Below are 25,003 nucleotides of genomic sequence, written 5' to 3'. Positions count from 1 at the left end.
GATTCTTTCAGGGAGATCATGCCAACTAATTTTTCATCCATTTCCGGCTTCTTCATATTTTCTTCTAACGAGGGCTCAGCAAACTCGACCACCAAGTCAGTGAGGACCTGACCTTTTACAGAAGTACGTGGCATATACTTGATATCAAAAGCCCCCAGAATTGTTCCCCACTTGGCAATCCCTCTTGTATAATCAACACTCTGAAGTAGAGACCTAAGCAGGAGTTGGGTTAAGACCACAACTATGTGAGACTGGAAGTAGTGTGGAAGCTTACGCGTGCATTGCACCACTGCCAAAATGGCTTTTTCCAGTGGCAAGTAACGAATCTCAACTTCATGCAATGATTTACTCCAGTAATAGATTGGCCTCTGAACACCATTGTCAACCCTGACCAACACCAAACTAATTACATGGGAAGCCATAGCAATGTAAGCAAACAACACTTCATCCACCTCGGGCCTGGACATAACAGGTGGCTGAGAAAGAAATTTTTTAAGCTGTTGAAAAGCCAAAGCACATTCCTCAGTCCACTCGAATCCCTTCCATTTATTCAACAGCTGGAAGAAAGCCTACATCTGTCTGCAGACCGAGAGATAAATCGGTTTAAGGCAACCGTCATTCCCATCAATTTCTAAACTTCTTTAGAATTACGCGGTGGCTGCAGGCTGTTAATCGCCTTAACTTGATCAGGATTAACTTCAAGTCCACGATGTATAACCATAAAACCCAGAAATTTACCGGACCCCACGCCAAAAGAGCATTTGGAAGCATTTAGGCGTAACTTATGTTTCCTTAGTATCTCGAAGATGTTCCCAAGATTCCTCACATGCTCGGATACCAACTTACTCTTCATCACCATGTCATCCACATAAACCTCAATACTCTTCCCTAACTGCGATTCGAACGTCCTGGTCATCATCATTTGGTAGGTAGTCCCTGCATTCTTCAAACCAAAAGGCATTACCTTGTAATGATAATTTCCTGTAGGAGTGACAAATGTTGTTTTCTCTTGATTGTCCAAAGCCAAAGGTATTTGGTGATAACCTTGAAAAGTATTTAGAAAACTCATCCGAGGATGACCAACTGTGGCATCCACCAATTTATCAATATGAGGCATGGGATAAGGATGTTTGGAGCACGCTTTATTCAAATTAGTAAAGTCTACACATACATGTCATTTTCCATTCTTCTTTTTAACCACCACTGTGTTGGCCAACCAATTAGGATAAAATACCTCCTTGATAGCTCCTGCCTGCTTGAGCTTGATTACTTCTTCCTTAACAGCTTCAGAATGTTCCTTAGATGATCGCCGAGGTGGTTGCTTTCTTGGTACGACAGCGGGGTTGACATTCAGATGATGACAAATGAAACTCAGATCGACCCCAGGGGCCTTGTAAGCATTCCAAGCAAATACATCAATGTTTTCCCTAAGGAACTTCATCAATTCTTCCTTCTCCTTAGGAGGCAGCTGAGCACCTACCTGAAAATACCTCTCTTGATCATCATTTATAAAAACGTTCTAAACCTTCACATTCTGCTTCCACCACTAGACCCTCTAATAACACCGACTCCTTTAATTACTACAAACTGTGCTCATTTGATGCCGAGGACTCTCCCTCAGCTTAATGTCTAACTACAACCACCATATACTGCCTAGCTGTAGATTGGCTTCCAATCGGCTCCTCAACTTGGTCGCCAGATGGATACTTCACCTTCAAATGCAAAGTGAAAGGGACAGCCCCCATGGCATGAAGCCAAGGTCTTGCCACAATGGCTGTGCATGGAGAATATGCATCCACCACTATGAAGTTGACTTCTACAAATTCTGACCCCGTTTGTTCTAGCAACTTGACTTGTCCCATTGGTATAACTATCTTTCCATCAAAACCTACTAGAGGTGAATCATAACTAGTCAAATCCCCTGGTTTTAACCCCAATCCCTTATACAAGTTGGGGGACATAATTTCCGCCTCACTACCTTGATCCACCAGTATAAGCCTTATATCATACCCCCTGTCCTGAGCGTGAACACTAAAGCATCATCGTGTGGTTGTATAGTTCCAAACTTATCCTTCTCTGAGAAACTCAATGTTAGTTGGATTGCAATCTTAGCCCTCTTCGGCTCATTATTAGAGTCTTTAGGTAAAGGCCGAGCTACAGTCATTACACGGGAGGGACATGAACCTGTCCTCCCAGGAACGGCAAAAATGACATTGATGGTGCCCAATGGAGGCCTTGAAGAAGTGTTCCCTTGAGTGCCTAAGCCTGTACGATCAGCTTGCCCATTGGGTCAATATAAGAACTATTTTAACCTTCCATCTCTGACCAATTGCTCCAAATGATACCACAAGGTTTTGCAATTCTTAGTGGTGTGTCCTTGCTCCTAGTGATATTGACAATGAAGGTTCTGATTACGTCTGGTGGGGTCTCCACTCATCTTATTAGGTCATTTGAAGTATAACTCATTCTTGATCTTCTCTAGAATCTAGTAAACTGGCTCTCAAAACACCGTGTTGACTGCTTGTGGTACAATAGCAGCCCCAATATGCCTAGTAAAATATCGCTGAGGACGATTATCGTTATATTTATCTGACCTAAAGTCCCTCCTATCTTAAGAGACCACCTTCGCCTTTCCTTTACCTAATTGCTGGTCCTCTTCAACCCATTTATACTTATTAATACGGTCCATGAGCTGACGCACACTATTAACTGGTTTCCTAGTTAATGACTTCCTCAGACCATGCTCGGCCGGTAAGCCAACCTTAAAAGTTCGTATGGCCACATTATCAAAATCTCCATCAATCTCATTGAACATTTCCCAGTACCTGTCTGTGTATGTTTTTAAGGTTTCACCCTCTCGCATAGTCATATACAACAAAGAATCTAAAGGCCGAGGGACTCTACTATATGTAATAAAGCGAGATTCGAATGCTCGTGTGAGTTCCTTAAAGGAATCAATAGACCCTAATCCTAGGCCGTCAAACCATCTCATCGCGACAGGCCCTAAATTGGATAGGAACACCTTGCACATTAAAGCCTCATTCTTGGAGTGCACAACCATCCTTTGGTTGAAATGGCTTATGTGCTCCACAGGGACAATTCGACCATTATACATGGTGAATGTTGGCTGAGTGAAACGCCAAGGAAGTTTTCCCCTTTTAATTTTACGTGTGAAGGGTGATTTAGAAATTTGATTCAATGCCCTGCTCATAGCATCAGTTCCCAGGCCCCTGCAGGACGAATTCCTATTCTTGCGACTATGGGGATTACCCTTTTCATATCAAAAAGACTCACTAGGGGAAGTCCTTGACCTAGGCCTGTAACTGCCTTCCCCATCTTCATCAGACGAAGAGTCAGAAATGGACAAAGTTCGCTTTCGTCGTTCATGACGTAACTTCCTCCTCAAATGGTCAATCTCCAACTGTATGGCCCTGGCATTCTCCTCATGGAAGACTCTGCTTCCATTTCGTGACTAACTCCTGCTAGTATGGGTGGTATGCACAATTCCTTCCCGGTCTCCACCTCGTTCAAGATTGAAGAAGTCATCTTGACGCAGGGACCCCCTAGACTCTCTCTGGTGTGAACTTGAATTTGCCAAAACTAGACGTTAGACTCACTAAAAATTTAAGATTTCTCACAGACGACGCCAATTGTAAGGTCGCAATTTGCACCTAAGCCCAACAAGAGGAAGGGTTTCGGCCCAAATAACCCAATATAATAAATTCGTAGAGAGTGTGTTAGAAATCTTGTTTCTAATGAGCTTTCATGACGACAACAATGGCCCAAAATTACAAAATGATAAGGATGGATTAGTTTGTATGATAAAAGTTATCATCAGACTCAAGCCGAGGAATAGATTCTTATGTATCTTATTTCTTAAAGATTGACTACAGATATTCAGTCTACAGTATTTTTTTTCTTCATTTTCCTTGATCCCCCTCTCTTCAGGACCTTATACCCTCTTATATCTCCTCCTTCTTGCTTTTCACATGTAAGTCTAGTCTGCTAACGTTGATACTTGTCCCATCAGCACTTTCTAGAAGTCTTTAGGTAATAGCTGTAAGGCTGAAAATCTCTGTTCAAATATCACTTCCTCATTAATACGGCCAAAGACTTAGGTACAAAGCATTCAATGCGGTGGCAGCAGCTTTCTCTTAGATATTTTCCAATTGTTCCTACTCTCTGTGCCCCCGTGAAACATATCCTCATCCACAAGTCCTCCGAGAAGATCATTCTAGACAACATGACGCACCATCTAATCCTTACTTTACTTAGTCGAGGAGATACCCCTCCTCAGATTACTTCCCTTAGCTTCTTCTGCCACAATTTGCATGTGGGTCTCTAGGTCTGACATCTTTATCACCATCAATCCGTCCTCGGACAAGTAAACAACCTCGGACAAAGCCCATGGCCCAAAAATACACCTTGGGCCTTTCATCCCCATAGCAAGTTTTTATAGTTTAAAATAATGCATAAAATATAAGTTTTTAGATCATATAGTAAATAATATTCGATTGGTACAAAATTTGACATGTGTATTAAGAGCGCCAAGAACATGCAATTAAATGGTTAGATTTTCAAAATATATAGTAATTAATTTTTTTAAAAAGGGGATTGTAGCCTTAAGCTATAACTAATTTTGTAACCAAATTTTGTCCCTTCAAGAGACCCAACAATTGGTCTTCCACCTTTTTTTTCTTAAACAAAGTTTCTCTCCAAACTAGATTGGAGAGAAACCATTCAAACTCCTCATATATATTTATATAATTTATATTGAGTATGAATTTTGAATATCTAAAATTCAAGAAGATAAAAAAATTAATTGTTGTGTTATCGAACGAATATTAAAGTTTCAAATTTTTGTGATCTAAAATTGTGTATAAAAAATAATTTTATCGATCGAATAGTAAATAACGTCCGATTTAAACGAAATTTGATATATATGTTAAGAACATAGGAAACATGAAGTTTAACGATTAGATTTTAAAAATTCATACCCAAAAAAGAGATATATGAGAAGTTTGAAGAATTTTTCTCCAAACTAGTTTAGAGACTTTTTTTTTTTTTTCTTCTTTCCTTATACTCAGTGCCTCTAATTGCCCTGCACTTGGGCTTTGCCCTGAAGTGGAACTTGGTCCTTATAATTTTTAATGGCTGAAATGACCTATTTAAGGGTGGCCTTCAAGTTTGCATGAAAGAAGCTCATAAGATGAGGGAATTTTGGGCTTTTGGGGCCATCATGTAGGCTTTTTGGGCCTTTAATCCCAATCCACGTGGCAAGGAGATTCAGGCTTTTATACCCTTTCAGTGTTGTGATGGGTTTTGGGTTATTGAGCCTGTCGCATGTGTTGGTGAATTTTGGACCCTATATTTTGAAAAAAGCCTTTTTAGACAAGGGCCTAAACCATGTGGGCTTAAAGGAAACTTTTGGGCATCTTTTAGGCCTATAGCAAACTTGAACCATGACCTGTGTTACACTTTTGTCTCGTATTTTTCATTTTGTTGTACCCTTTGTTGATGTGGCATGGTCAGCAAAGAGTATAAAATTGAACCATGATTGAGCCAAAACTTGCAAGGTATCTTATCCAGGATCCTCTAGCTTTCTTGGTGGCTTTGATGTGTCGTTCCATGGCTTTTATCTCCAAAATTGAGGAAGATGATGAACTGTTTTAGTCAAAGAGAGACCCTTTAATGCCTCTTTAAATAATTGGGTTTTCAAATTGATATAGGTTTGAGTTTTCCTCGTGCTAACTCCATTGTGCGTTAATAAGGACTAGTTAATTGGAAGCCCAAAATCGAATAAACGAGACATCATGGATTATAGAATCCTCAATTTTTATGGATCAGTTTACCCAGTAAAATGAATAAGATATGAATATTTTATCTTGGTGAGAATATGGGTCATTTAGCCTGAAAAATTTTACAGGTCCTTTATGATTTAACCCAACTTAGGTGCAGATTGTAAATTGTAGAGTCCAACTTATTTGTAGGTCTTTTAGCCTAAAATTTGCAGCTCATTTAACCCAACTTTAAATATAGGTCACCGATTGTGAACTCCAATTTGTTTGTGGGTCTTTTAACCCACTTCGATTTGGGGGTCACTTAACCCAACTTAGAGCTTTTTTTTTTTTTTTTTTTACTTATAAAATCCTAGATAAAATAAAGGAATAGGAATGTCGGTTGCAAAACTCATTTTGTTGTTGGGTTGATTCCCAGTTTTTCTTGGGCTTTCCTTTTTCTTTTTGGACTTTGAGGCCATTGTTTTTTCTTTAATATATATTAAGTCCATTCATTTTAGCCTTGCTACAATAGAGTTTTTTGTGGGGATTTGGGGAGCTGCCACGTGGCCAGAAAAATGAGGCCTGAACAGATATATTTACAAATTACAGTATCTAAGCTAGTAATAAAAAATAATTTCTCAAATGAGACAATTGTATGCAACACTCAAAAAACCAGGGCCACTACAATACTACTGTCGAAGCTTTCTTAGTAACCATTTCCTTCTCAAAGCGATATCCAATGCCAAAAACGTTTTTGCCTTTTTCTCATCTTCCAGAAGATCACAAGCATCCAACATAAGCTCATCATCTATGTCTGGTATTGCCTGGAGAGCATCAATTGCACTTTCTATCAATTTACAGTTCTTATTCTCTTTCTTATTGACCAATCTTTTGACTACACCCGCAATCTCGGAAAGAGCTTCTTCCATTCTATTGTCAGTCTTTTGTACCTTTCTAGGACGTTGTGATTCCAATGGGGCCTCACTTGGCCGCTTTCTCTCATCAACAGACATATGAGTATTCTTCGTTGGAAATTCTTGATCTCTAGATGTTCCCTCCATCTCTATTCCCTGGGCAGTTATGTCCGCTTCCATAACCAGACCGTGATTAGTGAATCTTTCACCTGACACTTTATTTCCAAAGACCTTACATAGATCTCTATACCTACATAAGATTTTATCCCTGTATGAAACAGCATCTGGGTATTCCTGCAAAATTCATGCATGAACACCTTAGGATCGATGGGATCAATAAGCCGTATATTTGGCAAACAATTCAGACTACAGTCAATACAATTATGCAGGATGCATTGCCATCATTTCATAACAAAGTTCACATGATAAACTATAATGCAGAAGGCATGGCTGTCACACACACAAAAAGAGAAAAGCTTAAATAGTTCACATCCTAAACTTTCCCTTTACTCTTTTTTCATTTTTTTTGGGGGGGGGGGGGGGGGGGGGGGTTGGAGTTGCCATGAACCACAAGCCAAATTATGTAAATAAAATAAATAACAATATTAGCAGAGGGAGGGATGCACCTTAACATAAGCTTCCCAGACATCATTGTCAGCTGTTACCATTTGTTGAGATTCATCCCACGTAAAACCACTATGATTGATAAGATTGCTGATTTCACCATGCTGTTTCATCAAGAATGTATACTGATCTTCTAGGAGATTTTTGTTAAATTTTAGTCCAAATTTTTCATTAAATGATTCTATCATATCAGCCCATGCTTGCTCATTGAATGTATGATCAGCCTTATTGCCTCTCTGCACATGGTCTACCATAAGGTCAATAAAATAGAGCTTCATTGATGGTATCCAATCTATCACCAAAGCAACATCACCAGCAGTTGATTGGTCATTTGTCCCCTCACCTACAAATTAAGGAAAATGACGAGTACACAAAAGGTCTGTTAAGTAGTGTCCAGAAAAAATGAAACAAATTTGCTTCCCATGGCATGCACTCAAATTCACTCTACATTAAATTTCAGAAAATCTAAGACAAATCCTTTCTCCAGCATTCATGCATCATTTAATTTTTAATTTAATAAGAAATAAAAAGAAGTCAGTGACCTATTTGTTTTACTTTCCAACAAGATTCTCCTGATACTAGTGAGTGGTGACAACTTTGTTTTTCAAATTCAGAAAATTCAGTTTTAGGCAACTGTCAAATAACAAGTTCAAAGAGTCAAGACAATATAATCACACCAAACACTAACGCGATCAGCTTACTAAATTAATGCATGATATCACAGCTCCCTGTTGTCTACATTGTCCTGGCACACACCTAGGCTAATAAAAGGGAACAAGATGCAGGGAACCATATTTTGTTTAGGCTATTTAATTTTAGAAGCCAATTATATTTTTAATATCAGACAAAAGGAATTTTATCTTAGGTCTGATTAGCTAATTAGATTATTAGTATTTTATTTAATCTTTTCATACTTCAATTATTCCAAGTCAGATTAAGTTTTATTCATCATGGTCTAAACTCTATATAAGTGCACTATTGAACTCCAATCGAGACAAATTTGCTTTGATAATAAAATTTTCCCATTGGAAAAATTGTCAAGCAACTCTAGGTGGCGATTCCTATTGATCAGCCCTTCATAGTGCATGAAGTAGAAATGCTTTATGTGGATCAAAATAATGCTATATCATTTGAAACTCTGATTCCAACCATTAATTCTATCATTCCATATGATGGAACACAAAGTTTCTTTGTTCTTTGTACTGCTAAAGGTTCTCCAAAAGTTGGTGCAAGTCTCAAGTGAAAGAGTATTTTTCGTTCAATTCTTCAAAGTTTGAGTTTGTGGGAAGTTTATATAATTTTAGAAGTCAATTGTATTTATACTATTGGTCCTTTGATGCAGCCATAGACAATTAATTTGCTATTACTTTGCAAATTCACCTATTCAAGAATTAATTTTGATGGTTCGATAATTACAATGGGAGAGGGGAGATCCGAACCCTATATGTCTCTCTTGGAAATACCAGAAGTGTCAATTGAGCTATCTCTTGGCAAGAATCATTTTATGGGGTCCACATGTGAAGTCCAATTGAGGTAAGAGTCATGTGGTTTTAAAGGTCTAAGTACGAGTCTTTTAGGGTTAAAATATTAGTTATCATCAATTTTGTGGTTGGGCATATCTATAATTTTTGTGATTCCAACGAATTTGGAGTATTTTGGTACTTTAGTTGAGTCTAGAATTTTCTAGGTTCCTAAGTATCTTAGGTTTTATTTTCTTTGGGTCCAAATTCATCTTTTATTAGGTTTTTAGTTTACTAGTCAAACTAGAAGTCCTAATACTACTTGTGTGGAGAAGGTGACAAGCCCTTATGGGGTAAGCTTGTGGAGATATATTAGAAGTGGCTGGTTGAACTTCTCTAAACTCCTTGTTTATGATGTGGGGGAAGGTACTAGAGTGAAATTTTGGAAGCATGTGTGGTGTGGGGATTGTACTCTCCAAGAGGCCTTTCCGGAGCTTTATTGTCTTAGTAGGTCCAAGGACTCCTCAGTGGCTGAAGTTATGGGTTGGTCTGCTGGGAGGTTTCACTGGAATGTGCTATTTCGTCGTCCTCCACAAGATTGGGAAGAAGAAGCCTTTGATCGGTTTATGGGGCTAGTCTACTCCTCGTCAGTGAGAGGGTTTGGACCAGATAAGGTTTGTTGGAAGTCTGCAAGGAATACACGATTTGAGGTTAGAGATTATTACAGTTCCTTCTACCCTCATAATCTTGTTTCCTTTCCATGGAAAATGATATGGCAATAGAAGGCTCCTCCAAGGGTAGCTTTTTTTTCTTGGTCTGCTTCCTTAGGTAAGATCTTAACAACAGACAACCTTCGTAAAAAACAAGTGATTGTGCTTGACTGGTGCTTTATGTGTAAGAGGTGTGGGGAGTCGGTGGACCATCTTCTACTTCATTGCACCATAGCTTGGGAGCTGTGGTCTTTGGTTTTCTGCTTGTTTGGTATTCAGTGGGTTATGCCTCGTACTGTTCTTGAGGTGTTTGAGGCTTGGCAAGGAACGTTTGCGCGACATCGTCACATTGATGTTTGGAAGTTGGTACCTCACTGCTTGATTTGGTGCATTTGGCGAGAAATGAATGCTAGAAGTTTTGAGGGTTGCAAATGTTCTTTGTTGGAGATTAAGTCTTTTTTCTTACACACTCTCTTCGAATGGAGTGTGGTTTTTTCTCATATTTCCTGTTCTTCTTTTCCTATTTTTTTTGACCGTTGTTCTCTTGTTTTATGATTTCTGCATCCATAGTACATCCCTAATGTACTCGGCTTGGCAATTCCTTTATTATTATTAATAATACTCTTACGTTATTTATCAAAAAAAAAAAAAGAAGTCCTAATACTACTAGAACAAGAGTCTTTATAAACATATGTGCTCAATGTATTCAAAAGTTGATTAATAAAAATGATTGAGTGTTTTGAGAGATGTAGTTGATTAATAAAAATTATTGAGTGTTTTAAGTATTGAGGCATGTTGGCCTTCATGTGATATTTTCTCTCTCTCCGCTTATTCTTCCCTTACTTATGGTAAGATTCACGGGGTACTGTTCATACAGACCCAAATACCATACAAACCTTTCATTTTCTTCTTTCTAACAACCCCAAATCAAGCCCTTTCTTTTACCTATCATAACCCTAAATCCCCCACATACTTTCTTGTATCAAATAGCCATCAAATAACTCATCACATGTCCCTCAATTTCCTATCAACACTGCATAGCCCTTTCCTCAACAACTCTAAATCCTACTTGCACAAGTCTCCTACGTCAATTTGGTATTTTTTCCCTCTTGAACCCTGACCCTTCTTAAAAGGTTCTAAACCCCAAAATCCACAAATCCCCCAAAAACCTTAACCCACCACAACCACACGTACAAATTCTCCAATTTGTCCTACATCATCCTTGGATTTTATTAGCTAATTAGTTGATTTGTATTTTATTTAATTTCCTAGAGTCAAGGCTATTTTTGTAATTCAATAATTGAGCATTGCCCAAATCAATTAGGATTAGGATTTAGTCCTACTGTATAACTGCAGTGTTATACTCTAATGAAGACAAGTTTAATTAATTCTGAGAAACCCCAAACAGTAATTTTTAGAATTTGTCTTCTCTTTCTTGTTTGGGCTTGATTCTAAGCAAGCCTAAACGTCGACTTGGAATAAACTAGTCCTAATTTTTTTTTTTTTTTTGTTGAATTTGTTTGCATAAGAACTTCTAGAGTAAATTATTTATCTTGAATCATCAAGTCGATTATTATATATTGTTGTTGTTTGTGCTTTTGGTGAATGTGTTCATGGGCAAATATTAGGAAAGAAAACCCCACAAAGTGAAGGGAACTGACTGATGTTTACACTATTGCATTGTCAACATCTATGGAATTAAGTCTTTTTTCTTGCACACTCTCTTTGAATGGAGTGTGGTCTTTTCTCATTTTTCTTGTTCTTCCCTTTCCATTTTTCTTGACCGTTGTACTGATTTGTGCCCCCATAGTACATCCCAATGTACTCGGTTTGGCACTTTTTCTTTTATTAATAATATTTTTACGTTACTTATCCAAAAAAAAAATACATGAATGGCTATGCTTTATAGTCCTAGCACATCATATCAAGAACAAATCATCTTAAAGGAAGAGTTGCTTGTACTACTTGTTCATTATGATCATGCCCAATGTTCTATCAAGTAATTCTTTTTCCCTTTTTTTCAGGGGGGGGGGGGGGTGGGGGGGTTGTTCTGAAGTTAATTTAGTTCACTACAATCAACTAAATGTTGTAAATACAACATATTTTAAGACTAAACCTAAAATTGAATCCCCACATTAGAGTAACTATTTGTTGAATTTAATCCCCAGCAACAAAAAGCAGCATCATATAATTTGATTTAAGACGCAACAGAACTCACACTTTGCATACCAAATTCATGACCCAAGATAAAACTTTTGGTCACTGCCCACTATCAGGAGGAACAGGAAAATGCATACCAGTCATTGAAACAGGTAATTCACCACTGGGGTCTGCATTGCGTGCCAAACGGCTGTATCTACCATCAGCATGTTCTTCTCCAAATATCACACACAATTTGTGATAGCTTGGAAGAGTTTTCACTCTATATGATCGAGCATCAGGATGTTCCTGCAAGCACTATATGTAAGCAGCATAAGGGCAGAACAAACCAACCAGAAATAAAATACAGAGTAGTTAACCTTGGTATAAGCATCCCAAACATGATCATCAGCTGTAACCATTTCTCTTGTTTCATCCCATGAAAACCCACTCAGCTGAAGAAGAATCTTTACGTCATTGTACTGCCTCTTTAAATGTTTGTACCTATTCTTCAGAACATCTTTGTCATGGTGAGAATTGAATTTTGCATTGAAAGATGTAACCATGTCAATCCACGCCTGGGTTATGAAAGTCTGCCCAAGTTTGTTTCCTCTATGAACCTGTTCTAGTAACAAGTCAATAAGATAACGGTCCATTGGTGGTGTCCAATATGTTCTTGTACGATCACCAAAAGTAGGGTTCTGCCCCCCTTTTCCTTCACCTACAGTCATAAATATTTAGTTATAGAAGCATACAATGACTGACAAGTACTTCAAAGCATCTCACGTGAATAAAATGCAGTTCTTATGTAACTAGATTTTCTAAACATCTTCCAAATACTTTACCATGTTCATAACCCTGTAACTCATTGGCCAATAAAAGAAGTTACAAGAAAATCTTGCTATGATTTATGGCCTTGAGAATTGCTCATTTAACTGCATCCAAGAGATTTGATACGGAAGCCAGAGGACCAATTACTATTTTTCACTTAAAAGTATAAGTTATTAAATAATTAAAGCATAGATAAGTAAATAACTACTGCTGGGATTCCCATTTATCTATTTTCCACTTGATCAAAGTCTCAATAGACTTTCCATGACAGTGTAAAGCAAGACCCCATTAAATCTTTTGATTGTAAAAGTCAAGCAAATTAATCTTAGCTTGGTAGATATAGTAAGTGTAACTCACCGGCCTTTCTTTCTGAGATGTCGTCTTCAACATTTTTGTTCTGATGTAAATCACAGTGAATCGCATTATCAATTTGACTTCCGTATATTAGGAGCAAATCATAGTAGTTTGGAAGGGTTTTTGTTCTATATGTCCGTGCATGCGGGTGTGCCTGCAAATCTATGTTAGTAAATAAAATATGCCCCCCAAAAAACAGGAATGACAAATTATTTATAACTATGTACCTTGAGATATGCATCCCAAACATCATCATCAGCTGCAACCATTTGTTGTGTTTCATCCCAAGAAAAGCCATTTTGTTTAAGAAGAATTGTTATGTCACTATAGTACTTCCACAATTTCTTGTATCGATGCCTTAAAACCCTTTTGCCATGTTGTGGACCAAATTTTTCATTGAATGAAGCAAGCATATCATTCCACGCTTGTTTATTGAAAGTATTTTCAGTCTTATTCCCTCTTTTTACTTGGTCCAGCATAAGCTCAATGAAAAATTGGTCCATTGCTGGAGTCCAGTCGGTCCTTCCACGCTCATTGCTTGAAGGCGCAAGGCCACCCATTCCATCACCTACAATTGAGGAACATATAGGTGAACACAGTCATCTCATATTACTGGATGTACATCTTTCTTCACTATGAAGTACATTCTAGAAAGCTAACCATCATGATAGCAGTCAAACTATATATTTAGAATTTAATTGCAACTCATGTTCATTGGTCCACTAAGAAAGGTCATATTTTCAAAACAAAATAACACGGCCCCTAAGCTGCAATTTTTTTGTAGGAATTATTTGGAACATTTACCATTTGAAGAATGTAAGGCTGAATTCTATCTGCCTCCTAATCATTCCCTATCTTGTGAATAAATTTCATAAACCATGAATACGTTGTGAGGAGCTCAGAGCTTCTTCCTGATTTTTTCTTCTTGACCATATGCGTAAAATCTTAATATTAAATAAATATAAACATTATATAACCAGTCTATAAACAGAATATCAATAAGAGATCATATTCAGTCCCAAAGCCAACCCTCTGTGGCAGAAAAAGGATACATACCCATATTCACTCCTTGCATTTCTTCATCAACGTCTAGATCATGACTTGATCGGCTGTATCTTCCATCAGCAGTTGTATACCCATATATCAAGCACAAATCATTAAAATTATGCACTGGTTTAGTTTTGTACGTTCGGGCATCAGGGTAAGCCTGCAGTTACTTCATGTTATTAAACAGTAATGGCATAGATGCTTTTACGATATGAATAAATATAAAAAAGTAATGTACCTTAATGTAAGCATCCCAGACATAATCATCAGCTACCACCATCTGTTGAGTTTCATCCCAACAAAATCCACTTTGACTAAGAAGATTCTTTATATCATTGAATTGCTTCCACATATTTGTATAACGACTTTTTAGAACATCTTTGTCATATTGAGATCCAAATTTTGTATTGAACACACTGAGCATGTCCGTCCATGCCTTCTTGTTGAAAGTATGGCCAATCCGATTGCCTTTATTCATCTGCTCTAACATAAGGTCAATAAAATACCGTTCCATTGTTGGTGTCCAATATGTCCTTGATCGATCATTGCTTGTAGCAGTTTGGCTACCCATTCTGTCCCCTAAAAATTGCAAATATTATTAATCATTTTGTTTGGATAGCTAAAGTGGAAGTGTCTTTCACCCAAAGCGGCATGTTGCAAGTTCAAGACCGGGAATTTGTTGTCTTTCAACAGAAAAAAATGGGGTTAAGACTGCCTACTAATCACCTCTCTCAAATCCTATAAAAGTGGGAGTTTTGTGCATTCGGTACGACCTTATTTCTTTTGAATAGCTAAAGAGTAAGGAAAAGGACAAATCTGCAATAAGGGTCATAATGCAGTAAATGTGACTTTTCTACAGAATTCTAATGCTCATGTCTTGCAATTAAAAGTTTAAAACAAAGTTGTGGTAGCATTCAGTCAAAAAGATACAAATAATGAGACTTGGTTGGATTTTTAACTTAAAAATTCTACCATTAACACCATAAAAAATACAAACTATAAAGCCCCAAGACAATAAGCAAAACAACCTTAATCTTAACAAAGATGCATGTAGTACAGTTGTTTTTTCATGGTTAATAAATTAATAGATTGAAAAATTTTCATATCATCTAATAATTGGAGGAGAGGAGAGCTGGACAAGACATCAGTTGAGTTGTAAACTTCAGAAGAGGAGAGAATACTCAAAGAGGAGAAAGACTAGAAAATAGGCATATATTTATATTAGAGTAATATGGCATGATTTCAAGAATACTGTTAAGCTAATACAATAGCAACCCAATTACTTTTTTGATAAGTACAATAACAACCCCATTATAACCAATAATGCCAATAGATCAAACAAGTCCATCTTGGAAGACAATCGCTAGAAGAAGGCACAAGCTAACGACTTTCTCAAGACATCACTAAGCTAATCATTCAAGCTAACATTTCTGTTGGGGGGGGGGGGGGTTGACAGTTTGTTTCCTCATCAATAAATTGAATAAAATGGAAATCAACCTTGATATATTTGGCATACTAATAGAAAACTGTATTGTTAGCAATAATGATATCATTCTGATTACTTATCAAAAAATATATATCATTCTGATTATCATAATCTTTCTCCATAGGAAGAGGAACAACATCACCTCAAAGGAGAGACCAAACACAGAACAATTCAAAAGAAGTATGAGCAGTAGCTTTATATTAACTTTAGCACTAGCAGGGCAACAGCATTTTTCTTTTTACTGCATTATGTAACTAGATTGCTTCTAACAAAGGTACCATAACCAGGGGTGAACCACCTATCAGAGCAGTCAGCATCACTTAAACCAGTAATAGACGGGGGAATTAAAAGGTCTGTACAATGGTCTACACCTAGGAGCTCCTTTCAAATAATGCAAGATATGACAAACAACAAAATGAAGAGTAGGAGAAGGTATGGAAAACTCCCCTCACAACTAAAGATGAGATTGGCAGACAAATTCTGGCCCAATGAGAAAAAGGAGGATTAAAAAAGTGTATCATCAGCATTCACAAAGTAAGGTCAAGACTTAGGACTATAACACCAATAGCCCTTTTGAGTACGAAAGTATCCAAGGAAAACATGCTTGTGAGACCAAGGGGAAAGTTTATCAATTAAAGAGATGACATGCTGTGAGAACAAGATCACCCCATAAATATTGACCAACAAGGTACAGGCAATGTCTAATAAACGAAGATGCTTTTTTTTTTAACTCCTCCAATTTGATGAGAGTTGTGTGCACAACTGGTTTGATGAACAATACCACAGTCAACACAAAAAGAGTTAATAAAAGATTGTGTATATTCTTAGGCATTATCAAAGCAAAGAATCTTAATGCGCTTATAAAAAATTTTGATAAGTAAGAAAAAGTCATATTAAATGAAAGTACTACTTCATTTGAAAAAAATGAAGCAGAATAAAAAATATGTACAGGAAAACAACAAAAAAGAGATTATATACAAGAAAATAAAGAATCTATGAACAATGGAATGGAATCACTAGAAGTGAGTCCCCCAGAATGAGAACAGTCAAACAAAGTCCCAGCAAACAATTCTTTGAGCTGCGCCTCTGAACGTTCCAAATCCTTAATGTGCTTATTAAATTGAACAAGGATATCATAATAGAATTTATTGACAATATAAGGTAACTTAGATCTTTCCTTAATAAAAAATAACCATGTCATATGAGAAAAATTATCAAGAAATATAATAAAGGAATCCATTCAAAATGGTAGTGAGGGAAGGACTCCATATGCTAGTGCAAATGCAAACTACATTAAATGACTCAAACTGATGACTATAACTACCACTCAAAAAGGAACTAAAATGATGTTTTCCTAAGTCAGATGCTTCACATTCAAGACTAGACACGTGACTCAATAAAGAAGTCACAAACTTTAGTTTGGTCGATGACAGGTGACCCATACGAAAATTTCCATTGGAAAGGAGACATGGTAGCACTCAAAGCTGAAAGAGTAAGGGAGAACAAGCCATCAGGATCCAGAACTAAATGCCATCCTTCTCAAGCCCCGAACCAATCATCTCCCTGGTCTTGAGGTTCTGAAAGACACAGGAAGTAGGATCAATGTTTAAAGACCAGTGTAAGGCTTTCGTCAATTGACTAACAAAAGCAAATTGAAGAAAATTCAGGGGCATTGAGACTAGAGATAATGTCTTGTAGAATGAAGAACACCTTTCCCAAGGACAGGTTGAGATGAACCATTAGTTAAACCAATATTGTGTTTAACAGGATGAAAAAGAAGAAGTAAAAGAGAGAGACAATATATCATATAGATGTTTGTTCGCGCTGGAGTCAATAACCCACAGTGGAGAAGATTGGGCTGCATTATTTGAAATAGCTAATGTAACACTGTAAGAAGGGAGAGCAGTACTCAATTTCTGAATGAGTTTGCAAAGTTGAGAAGTGAGTGCATCATGATACCAGTGCTAGGAGCCGTATGCCCAACTAGAACAGAAGTAAACTGTGATTATTTAACACCATCTATAACCTGATGCACGTACTCTGTCTTGTTGTATTTCACCCAACAATAAGGTTTAGTATGATTCATACCACCATAATGATCACTTCTTGTCACCACATCCACCTTTATGACCATTACCACTAGAAGCTACTACAACCTCCAATGCTAAAAACTAAAGCAAAAGACTCTAAGGTTGTCTTAATAGAACCTTGGCCTAAGCATGAGCACAATAATGAGAATAAACATTGGCAGCTGAAGTGAGGGTTTCACTAGAAAGAATCTGATCTTTAAAACCATGTGGATCAGAATCTAAGCTCAATATCGCTCATGTTGCTTCAAATCAAATCAATCGCTTATTGCAATATCGCTTAAGGGGTTGATATTGCAATAAATGATTCCATAAATTATTAAGGGTACTGTAGTATTCAACCAATGATTTTCCAAACAGGTAATGGACAATTTTTTCTCGAATATCTCAAAAACCGGAAAAACATTACTCTGATGCAAAAAAAAAAAAGTGTAGAAGAGTCCTAGAATTGGAAAAGCCACAAAATTTGACTGTCGTCACAATATGGGATTACTTACTATGCCAAAATCATCCCATAACAATAGAATCTTCAATCCAATCATAAGCCTAAATTGGGAAGGATCATTTGTCAAATATTTCAATTTTGTTTTACACATAGAAAGTTGTTCATAGCGTGTGTCCAAACTAAATAATTTAAAACCATTTAATTTATTTAAGGTAATTGATTTAGGCATGCCATCATTGTTAAGCAAGGATTTTCTTACGTCAGACATCACAATAGACTCCTTTTAAACCATATCAAATACAACTAAAGAAGAAGGCAACCCAACAAACCAAAAACATAATAAACCAGACTCAACCACAAGCAAGAGAAAAGGTCCTTGCTCTTTTTGTTTCAATTATGTGCTTCATTAAGTAATAAAACTTCATTTAATAAAAATAATAACTTGTATACGCATACATAATGGTACCAATCAAAAGCATATTTATTACTTTACATTTGACTATTCATCATTGAGATGGTATGCATTATTATTTGTAGTTGACTGCTATACCTACAAAGATAGTACAGGAAATGAGCCTAGTAGGTGGGTTAAATTGGTATTGTCTGAAGAACGTTATTGAAAAATTTCTTATTCAGAGCTCAACTAGCTTGAATTTTCAAGACATAAAACATCTAGGCAAGTAGAAATTTTTTGAGGATTGAATTGTTTAGCTTTTGAGCCAAAGCAACAGGTTATTTGAATGGTTCCTTTTTCCAAGCCAACGTCAAGTAGCTTGATTTACCTTTTGAGCCAAGCAGTAGATTTACCCTATTAAAAAGGATATATATATATCCAGTTCCAAACAAATCTCTGTCGGATTAGTAGAGACCAAGTAGGATTTCTTACTTTCACAAAAAGATATGTCCTCATCAATTACATTGATGCTGTCTTTATATTTTAGATTGTCAGAGGCTTATTTTATAACAATTAATGCTATGGAAAAATCTTTCTCTACGAATATTAAGAAATTTAATAATTCTTTCAGAATTCTAATTATTAATATAATTATGTGAATCACATTAGGGTGCCCACACAAACACATATAGTTAGTATATTTTGGGATACTCTTATAAAAGTAAATCAAAATGACCATCTTAATAAGGTCATAATGTGGGAAAAGTAATGCAGGTTCATGTAGGTGCGGCAGAATGACATACCTTACTAATTATTATCTGAAAAATGATGTATCACTATCATCTATAGCTTAAAGATAAAAATAAATTAAATTAAACCGATTTTCATGCATAGGCGCATAGCATGAAATGAAACTAGGGAAAAAAGACTAGAGGTGCAATATAAGATGGTTTGTTTAAAGTTTTCCATAACCAGGACCACCACCAACGAGACATTTCAGTGAATGGATGAAGAGAATTCAGAAAAGATAAAGCTTTGTTACTAACAGAATACATGACTAGAAAATGCACATAAGCGGATTTGTTTTTAAAGACTTCTGCTGTTTCTTATGGAAAACAAAATGGAGGAGCTAACAATTTTGATTCCTCACATCTCAACATGATCGGATCAAATAATAAGAAATTAAGTTTAATCCAACCAATCCTTATCTTCTACGCTTCTTACGAATTTAAGCCAATCGACATTTTTTGAAAATCCAACCAAAATGGAAATTTAAGATTTTGCTTCTACATAGCACATTCATCAAACCTAAAATTGATTATTCAGACCTCTGCAGTGTACATCCAAATTATGAATGCACGAACCCAGAAAGAATAACAGCTAGAATTCGAAAGGTTTTGTCAAACTCAATCAAGCACACAGTGAAAGAAAAACTACTCTAATTCTTGACCGTTTGAAAGTTGAAACCTTCATTCTAAAGAGTAGCACAGTGTGAACTTCACAAAATTTCATTGCTTAAAGAACAATGAGCAAAAAAATTCAAAGAAAAAAAAAAGAAAAAAAGCTCAAAACACAGCTTCAAGAAGATCGCCATAACCAATTAAGTTTCAATTGTAGAATTCAATCAAGCTCAATTAATAAATCTACTTATCCTAGATATCAGACTTGTCCAAACATGAAATAGCACAATTAAAATTTGAAGGTACGAGGATGACAATTCAAACTTTTCCTACAAACAATGGCATTGTCCAAAACAAAAACAAAAGAAAGCAATGCCAAACACAACAAAGTAGTACCATGAAAATGAAAGCAAGACAGAGAAACATGAAATTTTGAGGTTGTTAAATAATTGTGAAACAAACGGTAAGAGATTTTTACCTGTTTGTACTGAGTACTGAGAGAGAGAGAGAGAGAGAGAGAGAGTTGGCGCGGCTTAGCTAAGAGAGTCTGTGATTGTGAAGAGTTTTAACCCTAATCCGGAATAAGAGCAAAACGAACCAGCTGTTTGGTCACAGAGAGAGGAAAGCCTCTGTGTATTGTATCGTACTTGTGTCATGTGTGTTTCTGTTCACGCGCTACTATGTAGATCTAGAGCTTCAAATGGAGTGGGCTGCGTCGTGTGAAACAAGCCCACCTCATTCACAACTTTTTAAGTGCTTATCATTGCATTGTATGGGCTGCCCATAGCTCAGATTAGCCCAACTCACGCGGGGAAATGAAAAACCAAAAAAGAAGGAGAAAAAAGTATTTTACGACAGGGAAAAAAAATCATTACAAATTACACCAATATTTTTTTTTTTTGAGAGAGAGTTTCAACTTATGTTGTCCGCTTTTGATAATTACTCTTTATTATCAGACCAAGATATCAATCAGTTTTTGGTGTAGACGGGAATTAAACCTCAGATCTTTTATACAACCATCAGAGACTTTACCACCTGAACTAATTGGAACCCACACAAATTACACCATTTAAGTTTGGTTGACTATCAATTTGATCTTACAAGTTTTATTTTTTGTCATTTTGGTATTGTAAGTTTTCATTTGCTGTCACCGTCCTTTAGACCTAGCAAATGGGTTGGGTCGAGTTGAATTAATTGGATTCAGGTCCTAATAAATGGGTTGCAGGCGTGTTGGATCAGGTTACCGGTTGATATGTATTTTTCGCATGTAAAAAATTAATAATAATAATAAATGAACAAAAAAAATACTAAATGTCAAAAATAACAAAATACTCAAAAATAAAAGTTAAATAATACATAGATTTTTTTTTTATATACAAAATAGAATTTCTATTCTAGCCTAATCTAAGTGTATAAGTGTGTGAAACTTCTTCCCGGAGACTTAAACCCCGGCCATTACCCCCACACTCCATAAACATTATTTAAGTTTACACAATTTAAAGTTCACTCATTATATCATTGCCAAAAAAGTTAGGTGGCTTGCAGTTAAGTGCTCATAATTGACATATTTTTGGTTTTTAACAAATTTATTACATTAAAACTAATCCATATATTTTAAAATAAATGGGACAATAAATGCCCGGTACTCTAGTGATATTCTTAGGTGCTAGCGGTGCATTCCTTTGACTCTCTTCCTTTTAGATACAAAATTTTTTTTCTCGCAGCAAATAAGTCTAACAATAGCAAGGATCTTATGAATTTTATTGTAAAAATTTAGGGTTTAGACCAATGTTTTGAGCTTTTTATCACACCAAAGGATAGAAATGTTGTTTCAATCTAAAAGCTACTTTGATGCTCTCAAAATTTATAATGTAAACTTATTTTCTCTGAATCATGTTGCCCATAGACCCATGGTCAAATTATAATTAAAACTTTTCAGTGGTTGTTATTTGATTAAATGTCATTACATTTGAATGGTTGACATCGTGTCACCTTTATATGATTTAATATTTGGAGTAATTTGCTTACTTTTATATATATAAGATAAATAGGTGTTAGGTCATGGGTCAACCTGTTTTTATTTTAGATAAAAAAGAATCTTAGGTTCGAGCCAAGTTAACTTGTCCTTGTCCAATTTTTACAGGTTTAATTCCTTCCTCATTTCTTTAAAAAAAAATTATCATTAAGGACTAATAGTGATAGCAAATATTTCAAATCCCCCCTCCCCCCAATCCAAATTGTCGACTTAAAAAAAAGTACCATCAAACGAACGCAATTTACCAAAAAGGAAATAGAACAAATTTAAACTGTGTAATTTGTATTTTACTTAAAAATATAAAACTAATTATTTTTTAGTATTATGAATTTAGGAGGGCTACAAATGAAGTTCGACTCAGGGAAAAACTTGTTTATGTTCATTAATTTAGAAGTCAAATCAAGTTCAAGCCTTAAGTTTAAACTCAATTATTAAACAAGTCAAGATCAAACATAATAATGTGTTCATGAACATGAGGGCTCGATTTAACTATATGTAATATCATATTTTTATATGTATAATTTTTTTAAAATATATTTATATAGACTTAAAATTGGATTGTATAAATTTGTCAATAGATTCATCTGATATTAAATTATTATTTGTAGTAAAAATTCATAGAAGTGTGAAGAAGTAAAAATCTTAGTCATGGTTTCACAATATATTGGAAAAAATGGGTCAAACTTGAATATAAAATCTTGTTTGATTATGAGCTCAAGCTTAGCTTGTGTTCGGAAAAAAAAAATTAAATGAACAAACTTAAATTTTAAAAACTCGGCTCATTTAGAGCCTTAAATTTTAAATACTCGGTTTATTTTACTATTTAGTTTATTTTTGCTACTATTTATAGGTCTCACTGCACTTTTTAGTATTATTCATAGGCTCCACTGTACTATTTCAGTTAATTTTTACTTTTATTTACAGTACTTTCAGTAAAAAAATTTCAATTTCAGCAAAATAAATATATTCTCTTAAATAATGTAATTTATATTTTTGCCAAAAAAAAAGTTAGTGCATACTTTCTACTAAATCTCGATTTCGATATGCAAATCTAAATCTGGTCTTTCCATATCAGATATAAGATTCACACCTTTTCTACTGAAAATCTCGATTTCAATATGAGAGTCTAAAATTTGGTGATTCGATCGATTTGCATATGAGATAGGGATTCTCTTTCTTATTTTACATCTCCATGCCATCTGGCTTGTGGGTGTATAGACTAAGTTATATTCTATCTGCACGTGAAATTGAAACACAGCTGGTCAAACGACCTGCGGAAGCTGGAAAGGACAAGACTAGACTTCGGGGAGGAGAGGACTGGTCCAAAGTTTTGCCGACAGAAATGCTAAAAATGTCGTTTGCCCACTTAGGTACGTTTGAAAAGAAAAAATTGTTTGGCGCTGAGAGAAGACGAAACGCCATTTTCAACCCATCTTTGATCTCTCTCTTTTTCTTTCTGTAAAGATAACATATGTGAAAAATTGTTTTGCCTTACCAATTGTGGTACATGCAGGCTGATTGTATTTATTTATAATAATTGATGTGTTTAGACCGTACCATACATTTGACATTTGAAAGTTGTTGAGAAAAAATTGCAAACAACTTTATCATCCAAAACTTCTTTTGTAAGATTCTCGTACATTTGGCTTCTCTTCTTTTTTTTTGGAGAAGTTGTAGCTTCTTAATCCACCTTCAATAAGGACTTAATGTAAACGATTAGACTACCATTTGAATGAGTAAAACTCTACCTTTTAGTCTCAAAAAGCAATTGTTGGAACTCCAACCCTGAATACTAACATCATCATATTAACTAAAAACAAAAAAGAAAGGCCTTTATTTTTAGCCAAAAGCGACAGAAACTTATAAAGACCATAAATTTTAATTTTGCATTTTATTTTGAAAAACCAATTGAGTTATTTTGCTCCAACCCACTGTTGTTAAATAAAAAAATTAGGTCAAAATGGAAAAATACCTCTTGAGATTTGGGTTAATTGCAAACTGATCTTTGTGCTGTCAATTTTATATTATTTGTCTTTTAGGTTTAAGAATTGTCCAAATTGATCCCTCAATTTTAATTTTGTTAACTATAATTGACAAAAAAAGAGTAACATGGTGTGCGTATGACAAATTTACTATAAAATAAAATTTTAAAAAATAATACATGCATAATGCATGACGATTTTTTTACAATTATAGTTAAAGGAATTGATATAATTTGGACAATTCTTAAATCTCAGGGTTCAATAATACAAAATTGTTTTCTCAAAATAATAATAATAATAATAATAATACAAAATTGATAGTATAGGGGTCAATTTGCAACTAACCCAAACTCTAGAGGGCCGTTTTACATTTTTTAGCCAAATTAGAACAATTTTTTTTTTTTTTGAGAAAAAAATTTGATCATCTTGATACATAGAAATCTCAGTCTTAAAAAAATTTAAGCTCTCTATGATTAGCAAACAGGTGCAAAAAATTTCCATTTGACCTATCCTTTTCAGGATACAATAACTCAACTTCATCGCCATGTGATTGAAGTTTTTTTTGTTGTTGTTGTTTTTGTTGAAAGTACTAAATATTTTAATACACACACACAAGGAAAGATGAGAGAAGGTTTAAAAAAAACTAATAGTGGTGTATATTCAAAATGACCTAACCCTTAGAAACACTGAAGTTAATTCTTTACTGATAGCTTAGTCCAAAGCTCAGGAAAATAAATCACAGTTCTTTATTCAAGTACTTTATAGAATTATACATAAATTCATCTGGTATATCTATGAACATTGTACTCTATTATTTTATTTTATTTTATTTTATATAGGGATGGTGAAAATGAGTTAATTTATAGGCTTATAAGATCTACTTTGGATTAGTGGAAATTATAACCTATTGGTTTACATAAATATTATACCCATTATTATCATGGTGAGAGTTTCCAATTAAAGAGCATAAATTAGAATGCAAGTCACTAGCCCTCCATTAACAAACTGGAACTCCCACACATTTTCATTTACCAACTCACTTTATCCTAATAAATAGCACCAATATAAGAAATCTAACAAGTTATTTGATAATTAATGATAAAATGCAACAACACGTAATAATTAAAATTGACTCTCTTTTTTTCATTGTGGAAAGTAAAATAGAGAGGATGAGGACCTAATCCCCTTGTAAAAGGATGTTCCCACCAACCCATGGGTAGGATTCAGACTGACAAATTTTCCAATCAATCAAAATATATTATAATCCCATTCAGCTTGCATTATTACTACTTTGACAAACTTTGGCTACAAAATT

General features: G+C 35.3%; 1 protein-coding gene across 1 annotated transcript; it reads right to left on the bottom strand.

Annotated features, from left to right (window-relative positions):
• Window positions 1-6,344: 6,344 nt before the first annotated feature.
• On the bottom strand, window positions 6,345-20,325 carry LOC142621803 (uncharacterized). Its single transcript, XM_075795169.1, has 9 exons — window positions 20,150-20,325; window positions 14,098-14,438; window positions 13,869-14,019; window positions 13,040-13,380; window positions 12,816-12,966; window positions 12,008-12,348; window positions 11,786-11,936; window positions 7,321-7,661; window positions 6,345-6,988 (listed from the first exon to the last, which is right to left on the bottom strand). The coding sequence occupies exons 2-9, from the start codon at window positions 14,428-14,430 to the stop codon at window positions 6,470-6,472; spliced, it is 2,328 nt and encodes a 775-aa protein (XP_075651284.1). The 5' UTR covers window positions 14,431-14,438; window positions 20,150-20,325; the 3' UTR covers window positions 6,345-6,469.
• Window positions 20,326-25,003: the final 4,678 nt, after the last annotated feature.

This window comes from Castanea sativa, chromosome 1 (genome assembly GCF_040712315.1).
Source record: "Castanea sativa cultivar Marrone di Chiusa Pesio chromosome 1, ASM4071231v1".
Classification (NCBI taxonomy): Eukaryota; Viridiplantae; Streptophyta; class Magnoliopsida; order Fagales; family Fagaceae; genus Castanea; species Castanea sativa.
This window is presented reverse-complemented; position numbering and strand designations above follow the sequence as displayed.